General features: G+C 50.4%; 1 protein-coding gene and 1 long non-coding RNA gene across 3 annotated transcripts; both read left to right on the top strand.

Moving 5' to 3' along the window:
• Positions 1–2,944: 2,944 nt before the first annotated feature.
• LOC118231627 (zinc finger protein 135-like) lies at positions 2,945–6,933 on the top strand. The gene is made up of 2 exons (XM_035425647.1): positions 2,945–3,765; positions 4,262–6,933. The coding sequence occupies exons 1-2, from the start codon at positions 3,216–3,218 to the stop codon at positions 6,208–6,210; spliced, it is 2,499 nt and encodes an 832-aa protein (XP_035281538.1). The 5' UTR covers positions 2,945–3,215; the 3' UTR covers positions 6,211–6,933.
• Positions 6,934–6,970: 37 nt separating this feature from the next.
• On the top strand, positions 6,971–11,067 carry LOC118231635. 2 transcript variants are annotated; one of them, XR_004766111.1, is made up of 3 exons: positions 6,971–7,743; positions 10,215–10,505; positions 10,962–11,067. It is a non-coding gene; the product is annotated as an uncharacterized LOC118231635 (long non-coding RNA). The 2 variants fall into 2 exon arrangements; XR_004766110.1 differs by lacking the exon at positions 6,971–7,743 and adding an exon at positions 8,265–8,746.
• The last annotated feature ends 2,387 nt before the right edge of the window (positions 11,068–13,454 follow it).

Raw genomic sequence — 13,454 nt, 5'->3', positions numbered from 1 at the left:
GTCTTCTGCGTGTGTGTGTGTGTGTGTGTGTGTGTGTGTGTGTGTGTGTGTGTGCATGTGAGTGTGTGAGTATGTGTGTGTGTGTGTTTGAGTGTGTGCGTGTGTGTGTGTGTGTGTCTGCATGCAAAATTTAGCAGGTAGTCAAAAACTCGATTTGTACACTGTTCTTACACTCTGCTGCATTTTCAATCACCATTCTGTACCACTGGGTCAAATTTGATCAAGAACAGTATCTTTAAATGGTGTAGCCTATCAACATTATATAAATATAACATTCATCAACATGAATTTTACACATTCATATCAACACTTTCAAGGGTGCCATTATGTTTCATGCTGAAAAAAGTTTTAGTGTTTCAATGTTCAGTGGGTGTTTCAATGACGTTAAAGTCCATAACAGGTCAAATTTGACCCGATTATAACAGGAGAGTGAAAACATGTTTCAGTCATAAAGATGGTTACTGCTAAAGAAGACCTCGTGCTCTGACTTACACTTTCCTGGTGCAGCTGTTGGGTTTGAAAAATTGATAGCCCACTTTGTTGAATCTTGCTACCTTATCTATATTCAGCTTCCTACAGACACCTAAAACTAGGGGTGTGACTTATAAACGTTTAATCCCTAAACGATAAGAGAAATGCTGAACGTGTAGGAAAATCTGTAAGCGATTGAACACATTTTTTAAGCACCAGCGTGATTTAAATAATTTATAACTATTTCCTCTTACAGTGACCTATTCTCACTGTGATGTGCCATAGGCTGGTGTTCGCAAGCATTAGTGTTTATCAGTGTCAGTTTTGACAACTGAGCGATGTTACGATGGGAAAAACATGTTCCTTCATCGGCGCTCAAGCATGCTTGTCTGCTTGTGGGCGTGGCTAAAACCAGACTGACATTCCTTGAAATGCTTTGCAAAGAGCGGTGAGACACCAAGCTAACATACCCAAACAGCGGTGGAACAGCGCAGCATCACGTAAGTCAACGACATGAGCGCTCGACTCCACAGTGACTGAGCGTGACAAGCCGGTTAGCAGCCTCCGCGAGTCTGGCTGCATCTAGTTCTCAGCAAACATCAGTGAGAGCCTTCACTTTGAAAAGGTACAACAAAACTAGGCAAGAAAATGTGAACCGGTGGTGTTCCTGCTCTTATTAAAGGAAAGTTTTCTTGGCTTTTTCTTTGTTGTCACTTAAATAACACATTCATTTAGTATTTTGTCAGTCTTTTATTTTGTATTTTATACATATGAAATGCGAAATAAAAAAACAGTGCAGGTACCCAGCTGACTCAGAGACCCTGCTGTGTGAAACAAGCCCTGGGTCTGACTACATGGTGGCCTAGGCTCACCTGCTTTTTCTTCATTATTTGGGCCCATGAGCCTCACCTGGGCAGGAATCACCTCTTTTGGTCTTTGCTGCTTCGTCATCCGTTTCCTGTCCCCTGACTGAATGATTTATTCCCCAAGGGACAGACTGATTTTCCCTGCTCCCTTCAGCAGCTCTAAATTATGCATTTGCTTTGTGGTTCTGAAATGTGTGAAGACAGTGGAATCTGCGGAATGTCTTGGAACAGCATTTGGTTTCCGCTCAGTTTGTTGGAGGAGCAGTGTGGTGCATCCTGGGTAAGTTTCTGCTTTTATCAAATTTTTTTGAAACATTTTTTTTTTTTTTAAATGTCTCACTCATCACACTCCTGCCTCAAAGTGTGCTGAGTCCTGGTCTGGGCCGTCCTGTCTCTGACTCAATGTGGACAGACTCCAGTGACTGAGTCCTGATGTAAATCCTGGTTGATTGTAAGACTAGAAGGTTCAAGCTTTTAGCTTTATGCCCCTTTCATTGATAAAGTATAAATAGCTATTCCGGTGCAGGTAATTACATTTGGCACGTGTGGAAGCATTTTCAGCTACCTGAGACAGAAGGGAAAGCCAGCAGTAATGATGTGACGTTAAGTAGATTTATTGCCATCTAGTGGTGGAATGAAGATACTGTCACTGTCTTGGGCAGCGCAGCTCATGGCAGTGAACAGAGTAAAGGACCTTCCATTCAGCTCCAATGAAATTAAACATTTATTTTTTTTATGTGATAATGCCATTTATACAATTACTAATTACTCAAACGTGGTGAAATACATCAATTTCATTAAGTGTGGAGATGAGCAAAAAATTTTTTTTCCAGGTTTCTGAAAAGGAAAAATATACAGTCATGAAAGTAAACAAGTAGTCAAGTAGTTATACTATAGTGAAAAAAAGATTATCAATACAATAAATAATTTATAACTTCAAACAACCAACCAGGCTGTGATGAAAAGCTAATAATGTTGCTAACAACAAATGAAGGCTATGTGCTTTATAAGTAGAAAGGACTTTAATTACAGGAAGGACATGGACATGGACTCTGAGATGTTGTGAGCCCTCTACTGTGCTCTGAGCTTCTGCTTCTGATCTATAAGCTCATTCCTGTAAACTTCTATGTTTTTCTCCCCAGCATTTTTCATCCTGCACTCTTCCTTTTCCAGTTTGGCCAGCTGTTTCCATGTAGATCCTTGCAAGGGTAGCTCTTTCTCCTTGAAGCTTTTTTTAATTTAAAAAAAAATATTTTCTTGCGTGTGGCGATGGAAACCTATGGGGTCCCCTACAGCAGCTAAAAGGATGGTTGCACAGAGGTGGAAGCCCCCACATTTCTTGTCCTGGTCTCATTGGGTGAACCAGCTTCCTCTATATTATCTATATGGAAACATCAATAGCTCGGACTCATGGAGCTAGTCTTAAGAAACTAGATGCTCGGTACTCAGCAGCTGCTAGTATTAAGACCCTGATTTGATTTCAGGTAATAGATTTTAAATTAGGTTTAATCATTTATTTATTTTTTTAATATCCTTTAGCCCCAAGCGTGGGTGAGTGGGGAGTAAAATCGAAATTTATTTTCAATAAAATAATAATTAATCACAAAAAACGATATGCCTCAGCATGGTTATTTTATATTATTTTCAAGGTAAAAATCCTGCATAGTATGCCTTTAAACCTCTATTTTTGTTGTAGTACACGCTTCAAACTTTTATTTTGAAATTTCACCTTATTTCCTACCGGAAGTGATCTCTTTGTTCCGGCATTGTTTGGTCCAATCTTGAGTTTATTAACTTCCATCAAGAAGTGCAAGGGGAGCCTCGGGAAAATATTTTACAATTTAGTCCAACTCGTCGACTAAATGCAGATACCTGGAAATGGAAGAAACCGCGTACATGTTTACGCTTCAGGTGCAACTGGACTCGTGCATGGACTCTCTTTTGAAACGAACCACAGCTGAGATAACTGCTCTTGTGAAAGACACGTTTTCTCCAAATAAAGATAATGTTGTCTCCAAGGAAACTGAGAAACGTCTCGCATCAGCTAACCCGAATTATCCAGAGTGTCAGCTGGGGAAGTCCAAAGCGGAAAAAACACCGGTCATATTTGGAGAACCCGAAACAGGCGACAGGCAGTCGGATACGGAGATTTTATTGGAATTTCAAACACAGCTGACGTCTTGCATGGACTGTCTCCTAAAACAGGCCATGGTTCAGATTATCGCCTGGGTAAAGGACACCGTGGTCCAGTTTCACGAGAAGATCGCTGCAAAGGAAGCGGAGATTCGACACCTGGCTGAACAGCTACACGTTTTAGAAACGCAGACGCAAGTTACTCTGAAAGCCGTTAGCTTTGGCTCACCCGACGACCGGCCCAGCGAATCCCCAGCGGTGTTTGAAGAGATCGAACGAATTGACAACGATGCAGGTGATGTGATTAATCGATTCATGCTCATTTCGCCAACTGGACAACAGCACGCGTACTAACATACATAGAACGATTATGGAAGCGTCAGTGACATGTTGAGTATTGTAGCTAGGATCAGTCTAGGAGAAGATTAAGCTGTGTGCAGCCTCGCTAGCTGTTTTTCAGTACCCTGTGTTTCAGAGGATCTAGCATGTTTCTGCTCTGTTGACAGTCTGTAGCAGTTCTGATGTAGTTGTGGATGTTGCAGGTTTAGCATTTAGCACTTATGATCAACTGATCAGCTACCTAACTCAGCAGTGAGAGAAAAAACAAAAATATCTGCTTATGTGTTTATGACAAATCAACAGTTGGTTGAACATTTGAATGGGACATGGTTAACTGCAGCAAAGCAAAGGTGGAAATTAAATGGAGAATCGGAAAATGTATTCACTGTTTGATGTCCTTCTCTTTCTCTGTCTCTGTCTCCCCCCCCCCCCCCCCCCCCCCCGCTCTTCAGTGGGACTGGAACAGGAGAGCGGCGCTGCCGTGGTTCGGAATGTTCCGGAAGCGGCCTGCTTCGTGGAGGCGGAGCCGGCAGTGGATTACGAGCTCACCGTGGCGACCACGGCCCTGGATGGGGGTTCCCTCTGCGGGGACGACCCCCAGGGCGGGCCCCAGGACGAGAAAGGGGAGGTGGTGCTGGAGATCTCCCACTCCTACGCCGGGCCCTGGGGGGCCGAGGGAGACGGCGGGGGGGAGCCCCCTCCGGTGAGGGGGGGCCCCGCGGACGCTGCCACGCCTCCGGCGGGGGCCCCGGGGCCGGGGGCGGCCCACCACAGCTGCAGCCGGTGCTGGAAGAGCTTCAGCAAAGAGTGGGTTCTGCGCAGGCACATGCGCAGGCACGGCGAGGGGGGGGGCGAGGGCGGGCCCGGCGGCGGCCATGACTGCCCCCACTGTGGGCGGAGCTTCAAGCAGCGCAAGGGCCTGGCATCACACCTGCGCAGCCACAGCGGCGAGAAGCCGTTCTCCTGCGAGGTATGCGGGCAGCGATTCACCCGCCCGGAGTCCGCCAAGAAGCACCAGCGGCGGCACACCGGCGTGAAGCCGCACGCCTGCCCTCAGTGCCCCAAACGCTTCTACCGCTCCGACGGGCTCCAGAGCCACCTGCGCACGCACGAGGGCCGCCCCAGGCCCCCCGCCACCGCCGCGCAGCCCCGCCCCAAACTCTGCATGTGCGCGCACTGCGGGAAGGCCTACGCCAGCGCCGGGCAGCTGGCCAATCACGAGCGCACGCACACGGGCGAGCGGCCCTACGAGTGCGGGCAGTGCCACAAGCGCTTCGGCCAGGCGGCGGCGCTGAGCCTGCACCGCGTCACCCACCAGCGCGAGCGCCCGCACGCCTGCCCCAGCTGCCCCAAGAGCTTCCGCTGCGCCCGCCACCTGCGGCGCCACGCCCGCACGCACTCGGACGCGCGCCCCTTCGCCTGCGGGCAGTGCCCGCTCTGCTTCCGCTCCGCCGGCGAGCTGCGGGCACACACGCTGCGGCACGGCCTGCGCCGCTCGCACCCCTGCCCCGACTGCGGCAAGCGCTTCAAGACGGAGTACGAGGTGAAGCTGCACGCCCGGGCGCACAGCGGGGAGCGGCCGTACCCCTGCCCCGACTGCCCGCGCGCCTTCCGCCGCCTGCACCACCTGACCTCGCACCGGCTCACGCACACGGGCCAGCGGCCCTTCGCCTGCGACCTGTGCCCGCGCCGCTTCCTGCGGGCGAGGGAGCAGCGTACCCACCGGCGCCGCGTGCACCTCGCCCCCGACCAGCCGCTTCGCTGCGCCCCCTGCCAGCTCAGCTTCGCCAGTCCGCCCCTGCTGCAGGAGCACCGGCTCGCCCTCCACGGCCCCGCCCACACCGACCCCAAGCTCCTGCAAGGCCTGCAGAGGTTCCCCAGGATTCTGCCCCGGCAGGCGGGGGCAGAACGGGGGGGGCAGCAGCGGGTGGGGGCAGCAGCCGGCCCAGGGGCCCCGAGGGGGGGTAAGGTGTTGGGGCCCGTCGTTTTCCTGCTGGCCGGGCAGGGCGTGTCTATCCCCGTCTTGGCCTCGTCAACGGTTGTGACCCCCATGACGACTGTTGCCAAGGTACCCATAATGCCTGTGTCCCGAGCCGTGTCGAAGACGCGGAGGAAGGCCCCCGCGCCAGATGCCACGCCCGCGGCGAAGGGGGGCAGGAAAGCTGACACGAGGCCTTCGCCAAAAGCGCCAAACGACGCACCGGCACAGCCTGCGGCTAGGACTCCTCCCCTGGGCGGGGCCAAAGCCGCCGCAGAGACCGGGCTCAAAATCGCCACGCGGTCCTCGGCCAAGTCGGCTCCGCCCGGCACGCCAGCAGCCACGCCCCCCTCGGACGCCACGGGCTCGCCGAGCGCCCAGGCCTCCTCCAGACTCCTCCCACCCCTGGAGCCCAAAGCCTAGAGGGCTCTGCAGCCAGAGCAGAGACGGCCAACATCGCCTCCCTCAGAGAGAACACTGCAGTGCCCTCGCCTTCGTCCGTTCAGAGCAGAGCGCCGGACCCGGCTGGATTCGGTCCCTGTTCGGGATTCGGTCCCTGTTCGGGATTCAGATTCGGTCCCTGTTCGGGATTCGATCCCTGTTCGGGATTCGGTCCCTGGTCGGGATTCGATCCCTGTTTGGGATTCGGTCCCTGGCCTGGATTCGGTCTAAACTTGTCCTTTCTCCCCCCCCCCCCCCCCCCCCCACATTCACAGTTTGGAAAACCAAAGTCCTGAACAGGGGGTGAGAGGAGCTCTTGCTTTTGTGTGTGACTCGCTGCTGATTGAATCAGGTGCAATGAATGGGTGCATGTATTTATAAATCCTGAATCTGGCCTTGTCCGGGTGGAAGTCAGGCTCGATGTGAGTGACCTTTTCCCGTCGTCAGAACGTCTGTCTGTTCTGTACTGGTCTCAGATTGATGTTTCCTGACCTCAGCAATGGGCGGAGCTGTGATCAGCTGTCAGTCATTGGTTCCAATGACGATTAAAACATTTTTCACCTCACAGCAAAGCATGATGATTTGTTGAAATCAATACGTGACTGATAGTATATGACTGATAGGACCATTGGTTTTTTGTGTCATGAAGCCTCATTTTCCCATTATTTCTGCTCCTCATCCTCTCTGCCCCGCCCCTCTATGCCCCGCCCCTCTTTGCCCCACCCCTCTCTGCCCCGCCCCTCCATGCCCCACCCCTCCATGCCCCACTCCTTGCTCACCTTTATGACTTCCATTCTTTAATGATCTTTCATTCGGATAAAACTGAGTGTTTTTTTAATGCTCTAAATGCTGTTGAAGACTGCTGTTAAAAAATATATTGTTATTTTATATAAAAAACACTGGGTGGTTATTGTGTTTGGTTTTATTGGGTTGTAAGGTGTAAAGTTCTCCAGTACCAAATGTTGGCTTACCAGAACATTGCTGCACAACGGCAGTGCCATTATTGGGTTTTCTGGAAATAATAATCTTGGGTTTAATGGGTTTTGGGTTGAACCTCTGGTACGGTTCTGCAAAAAGCAGCAAAAATCCTTCTTTGCCAATCCACCTGAATCTTTACTGGAATTTAACAAGCACTCTTATCCAGAGTGAGTTACAGTGTAATCTATGCAGTACAGGTGGATGATGGTGTGATCATTGCAAAAAAACAAAAAAGAAGTCAATCTTAACAAGCATTTTAGACTTTAAATCTTATTCCTATTCCTTTTTTGCTAAATAAGACAAAAAGATTTGCCAACAAGGTGAGAGTTTCACTTTTCAAACAAAAAGTAACTTAAAACAAGCTTAATATTTTCTCCTGGAGATAAAGCAGGAAGATTTTAAGTCTCATTGCAACACTAATTGCAAGACATTTTTTTTTGCAGTGATGACCTGAGAGGTGTATCGGGGTTTACAATCCTTCTCTTATTTCAGACAAGTGGACAAGTGTGACACCAACAACATTCTTCATGTCGTCAGGTAAACACAAATTTAAACTTGCGGGGAATTTCTCTGGTGTGATTTGGCCCAAGCGCGGTAGGCACCTTGTTGGCCCGATTGGCCAGGGACTGCATCCTGCTGTAGTGTTTCTCTAGCGTGTTGAAATGGCCTGGATGACGCTCCTTTCCCTCAGAACGCAGGACGGTATTTTGGCACAGGTGTGGATGCCTGCTGGTGTTCGTACAGAAGCATCTGGCTCAGGACGGAAGCAGATACTGCAGGTAAGGTCCAGCCAGGTGAGCGCTGTCAGACTGTGTTTGGAGTAATGGTGCCATTTTGAATTCTGTGTAACTTTTTTCAATGGATGCCCTCAGTTTACCACACAAACCACTGTTTTGTTTTATTTGCAACATTTTAGGCTGCTGCCTGTCTTGCGCAGGGCTCCCTTGAAAAATAGATTTCTAATCTCAATGGGACCTTCCCTGGTTAAATAAAGGTTAAATAATAATAATTAAAAAATATATATATGTGTATATTCTACTGCATCACAGGTGTGAAGCATTGAAACCACAATCAGTGAGTGCAGATTCTCCACTGCCATTTAGTATTGTGTGTATTTTTCTTATCAGGGGATGCCCTCTGTTCACCCTGAGCGTGTGTGTGTGTGTGTGCGTGTGTTTTTGTGCGTGTGCGTGTGTGTGCGCGTGCGCGTGTAAACATGCATTTTATGGCTGTTTGGTGATCTGTACTGTAACGCTGCTGGTATGAAAGGGAGACGGGGGTTCTTTGGACTACACAGGGTCATGTGAGAGACAGGAAGTGATGTACAGCGTCATTTGAGAGACAGGAAGTGATGTACAGCATCATGTGAGAGACAGCAAGTGATGTACAGGGTGATGTGAGAGACAGGAAGTGATGCACAGGGTCACAAGGGGGACAGGAAGCAAAAGGGTGACACCAGAGCGAGGGGCAGGTGAGAGTGTGTGCCTGTTCGCTCAGACTGAGCTGCGGGGCAGGAGGAGCTCAGGAAGGCGTTCCACAGGTAAGCGGCAGACGAGATTCCCTCAGACGTAAACGCGCTGAAGGTCGTGTGTTCGGACTGCTTCTCGATACAGACGACGGGATTGTTTCGCACTTCTGAGCTCATTAATCATTACGAACACTGCTTTTAACAGGAGTTAAAATGCAACGATGACCTTCATTTCCAGACTTCCACATTATTGTTTATTGGCAAAATTCCTTTATTTGGCAAACTATTCTGCTGATTGATTGATTGCTTGGGTGGACTGCATGCTTGCTTATGTTTACAGTGGCAAATGTAGCCTAGATGGAACGTAGGCAGGTGTGACCTTATGCTTACAGCTGACTGAAATTAACACAAATATGTGTTTTACCTTTAAATTGTGAATCCCTGGAGTGGAAAAACTACAAACTCTGCGAATAAACTGTTAGAACATAAGGGCTGTTAATTCTATAGGCTAATAGTACCATAGGTATAAACACAAGTATGTTGTGTTCTGCTTGTTGTGTTCATTAAGTGATCGAGCAGACGTTTCGTCTCTAGTCTGCTGTATAGTTTTATAGATTTTCTATAAAATGTGTGATGACGTTTGCAAAGGTCGCCTGCGTGTGTTTGGTTGGGGGGTGGGGAGGGGTGCGGTGGGGCTGTGTAGGTGGGGGTGAATTCCTTGAGTTTACTGACCTTTAACCCCTGAGCACTGCTTTACGCTTCTCACACAGCTGAGCATGAAATAAGGGGTGGACTTTGCACCTGTACCTAATTAGCCAAAGCTAGATTTCACTGTGGTAATCAGGAAGTGGTTTTAACGGAGTAGCTTGTGAGGTCGTGTGGCAGCAAGCAACCCAGGTTAGACCCGGTGGTTGGCACACTTGCTAGAGTAGGCAAAATGGCTAGCTTGGATGAATGACCTGTTGTCCTTGTTAAACATTGCACATCATGTACATTTCAGCAGATACTCTAAGACAACTTGCTCAGTTCCTTTTTTTTTTTTTTAATGTACAATTTGTCTATGCAACTGGATACTCACTGAAACCAGTCAGGTTACGCACCTTGCTGAAGGGTACAAAAGCACTTCCCCACCTTTGAATCATGCCTGTGTGATCTGAGCTCCAAGAATGAGCGCATTTCTGCATTTCATGCATTCAGCAGAGGCCTGTATCCAGAGCGAGTTGAGCTGTTTACATTCTCTTACATCCGTTTATGCAGCTGGACACTTAGTGATGAAATTCAGGATAGGTACCTTGCCCAAAGGGACAATGGCAGTGTTCTGTGTGGGCCTCAAACACGCAGGGTCATTATCTGTCTGTCTGTCTGTCCACACCGTCCTGTGTCCGTGTGTCTGTCCACACCGTCCTGTGTCCGTGTGTCTGTCCACACCGTCCTGTGTCCGTGTGTCCGTCCACACCGTCCTGTGTCCATGTGTCTGTCCACACCATCCTGTGTCTGTGTGTCTGTCCACAACTTCCTGTGTCCGTGTGTCTGTCCACAGTCCAGTCGAAGGAGCTGAACCTGTGTGCCAGTGTGCTGGAGAGGTCACCAGCAGCACAAACGTGTCCATTAACAAAGCCAGCTTTCAAGATGTGGGCCTGATGGAGTCCACTTCCTGTCCTGTGGACAAAGGCAGGAAGTGAAGCCGGAGGAGGGGGAAAGGGTGGAAACCAAAGAGAACGGAGGACCTGAACGTGAGCCTCAGGAGTTCTCTGAAACAAACCCACCATGTTTGGGCGAAAGAGGAGAGTCGTGGACAAGGAGGCAGGCAGAATCTCGCCGTTCCTAATCAGTGAGTTCCGCTGCATGAGCCATTCTGTCCTTTGTCTTTTTCTGCCTTTATGCACTAACGCTGCTCTCGAGGTGCTTTGGCCTGAGCGCTGGAGTTCAACCGTCGACTTGACCTTTCACCTCCTCGCCGCGCTGCTCATTTGTACACTAAACGCACGTGAATGTGAAATAAATTCATATTTTGAAAGTACTGTTTGTAGACACCTACAGTGCCCTCAGATTATACTCGCATACTTTATGAAGATGAGCGATTAAATCTGTATAAAATGTTATTTGCTCAAAAAACTAGAAAATTATTTTATACAAGTGCTGTTGCTCAGAGAAAACTGCTTGGTGAATAATAATAACAAACAGGAGTGATTACGCCTGTACAGATGTTTTATTCCTGTGTTACACAGTTACTGTAAAACGGTTCCAGGCTTTAACTGCAGGGGGCGCTGTTTTGCCTGTGGTGCAGGGAGGAAGCAGACGGGGGTGTGTGAGGCGTACCAGCTGTCCCAGCTGAGGATCGTGCTGCTGGGGGAGAGCGGGGCGGGGAAGAGCTCGGCGGGGAACGCCATCCTGGGCCGGGAGGTCTTCCGGGTTGGGGGCGGGACGGGGCGGAGCCTGCGGGGAAAGGGGGAGGTGGAGGGGCGGGAGGTGAGTGTGATTGACACCCCGGGGTGGGGGGGCCCGGCGGGGGAGCCAGCGGAGGCGGTGAGGCGGGAGCTTCGGCGCAGCCTCTCGCTGTGCCCCTGGGGGCCCCACGCCTTCCTGCTGACGGTGCCGGTGGCCTGGAGCCTGTTCAGCGAGCCCCAGCGGCGGGAGGCCCAGGACCACCTGGAGCTCTTCGGAGACGGGGTGTGGAGGCACACCATCCTGCTCTTCACCAAGGCCGACCGGCTGGGCGACGCCCCCGTCCAGCAGCAGGTGGAGCGGAGGGGGCGGGACCTCCAGAGGCTGGCGGAAGCGTGTGGGGGCAGGTGCCACGCCCTCTCCAGCAGGGCCACGCCCGCTCAGGCCCGGCAGGTGACCCAGCTGCTGGAGAAGATCGAGAGGATGGTGGTGGCCAATGACGGCTGGCACTACAAGCCCCAAACTCCGCCCCTGGGTGAGTGGGAGGGGGAAGGGGAGGGGGGACCGCAGAGGAGGGTCAGCGAGGGGGAGGAGGCCCTGAGACTGCGGCTGGAGGAGAAGGAGAGGGAGGTGGAGGAGGCGAGGAGGAGTTACAAGCTGAAAACCCAGGAGCAAGAGGAGGAGCAGAGGAACAGGGAAGAGGAGTACAAACTGATCTTTGAGGAGCAGCAGAGGAACAAGGAAGAGGAGTTAAAACTGACTTTTGAGGAGCAGCAAAGGAACAGGGAAGAGGAGTTAAAACTGACTTTTGAGGAGCAGCAGAGGGACAAGGAAGAGGAGTACAAACTGATCTTTGAGGAGCAGCAGAGGAACAGGGAAGAGGAGTACAAACTGATCTTTGAGGAGCAGCAAAGGAACAGGGAAGAGGAGTTAAACCTGACTTTTGAGGAGCAGCAGAGGAACAAGGAAGAGGAGTACAAACTGATCTTTGAGGAGCAGCAGAGGAACAGAGAAGAGGAGTTAAAACTGATCTTTGAGGAGCAACAGAGGAACAGGGAAGAGGAGTTAAAACTGACCTTTGAGGAGCAGCAAAGGAACAGGGAAGAGGAGTACAAACTGATCTTTGAGGAGCAGCAGAGGAACAGGGAAGAGGAGTACAAACTGATCTTTGAGGAGCAGCAGAGGAACAGGGAAGAGGAGCTAAAACTGACTTTTGAGGAACAGCAAAGGAACAGGGAAGAGGAGTTAAAACTGATTTTTGAGGAGCAGCAGAGGGACAAGGAAGAGGAGTACAAACTGATCTTTGAGGAGCAGCAGAGGGACAGGGAAGAGGAGCTAAAGCTGAGCTTTGAGGAGCAGCAAAGGAACAGGGAAGAGGAGTTAAAACTGATCTTTGAGGAGCAGCAGAGGAACAGGGAAGAGGAGCTAAAACTGATCTTTGAGGAGCAGCAGAGGAACAGGGAAGAGGAGCTAAAACTGACTTTTGAGGAACAGCAAAGGAACAGGGAAGAGGAGTTAAAACTGATTTTTGAGGAGCAGCAAAGGAACAGGGAAGAGGAGTACAAACTGATCTTTGAGGAGCAGCAGAGGAACAGGGAAGAGGGGCTAAAGCTGAGCTTTGAGGAGTGGCAGAGGAACAGGGAAGAGGAGCTAAAACTGATCTTTGAGGAGCGGCAGAGGAACATGGAAGAGGAGTTAAAACTGACCTTTGAGGAGCAGCAAAGGAACAGGGAAGAGGAGTTAAAACTGATCTTTGAGGAGCAGCAGAGGGACAGGGAAGAGGAATTGAAAATAAACTTTGAAGGGTCTAGGCAAAGGGAAGATGTGGTGAGGGAGGAGTGGAGAAAAGGGGAAGAGGACCTGAGGATGAGGATGAAAGGGGAGGAACAGACGCAGGTGCAGAGTGAGCGAGGAGCCTCGGGTGGGGAGGTGCAGAAAGTGAGAAAGGAGAAGAGGAGGACAGACAGGGAGGAGAAGGAGCAGTTTTTCGTGAAGCCCTGTCTCCACCCTGTTGCCATGACACTGGGGGCAGTCATCGGTGCTGCTGTAGGGGCGTTTAGGGGGGCGGTGGGGGGAGCTGGGGCAGGAGCAGCAATAGGGGCTGCAGTAGGAGCCCAGCTCATGGCTGTGCTGGGGGGGAGGGAGGACTGGGCACCCCAAAAAGAGACATGCAAATCCCCACAAATACCCACCACGCAAGGCTGAACCTGGTCCACTCACAGCACAAAGTTCTGGAACATATGCGTACAACACTGACTCCACAGTCATACCTTGAGTACAGAGACAGTTCTGTGTGCATGGTGTCTGTATCCCACAGAATATTCTAATACTGTATAAGCAAAACATTTTTAAAAGATGAATATGTTGGGGTTAAGGGCATGATGCACCAATATGG

This window comes from Anguilla anguilla, chromosome 7, assembly GCF_013347855.1.
Source record: "Anguilla anguilla isolate fAngAng1 chromosome 7, fAngAng1.pri, whole genome shotgun sequence".
NCBI lineage: Eukaryota > Metazoa > Chordata > Actinopteri > Anguilliformes > Anguillidae > Anguilla > Anguilla anguilla.
The sequence above is the reverse complement of the archived record's forward strand: the minus strand, read 5'-3'. Positions and strand labels throughout refer to the sequence as shown.

Coding starts and splice junctions, on each gene's coding strand:
- LOC118231627 (XM_035425647.1), top strand. CDS start 3,216: ATGGAAGAAACCGCGTACATGTTTACGCTTCAGGTGCAACTGGACTCG. Junction 3,766..4,261: donor ACGAATTGACAACGATGCAG/GTGATGTGATTA, acceptor CCCGCTCTTCAG/TGGGACTGGAACAGGAGAGC.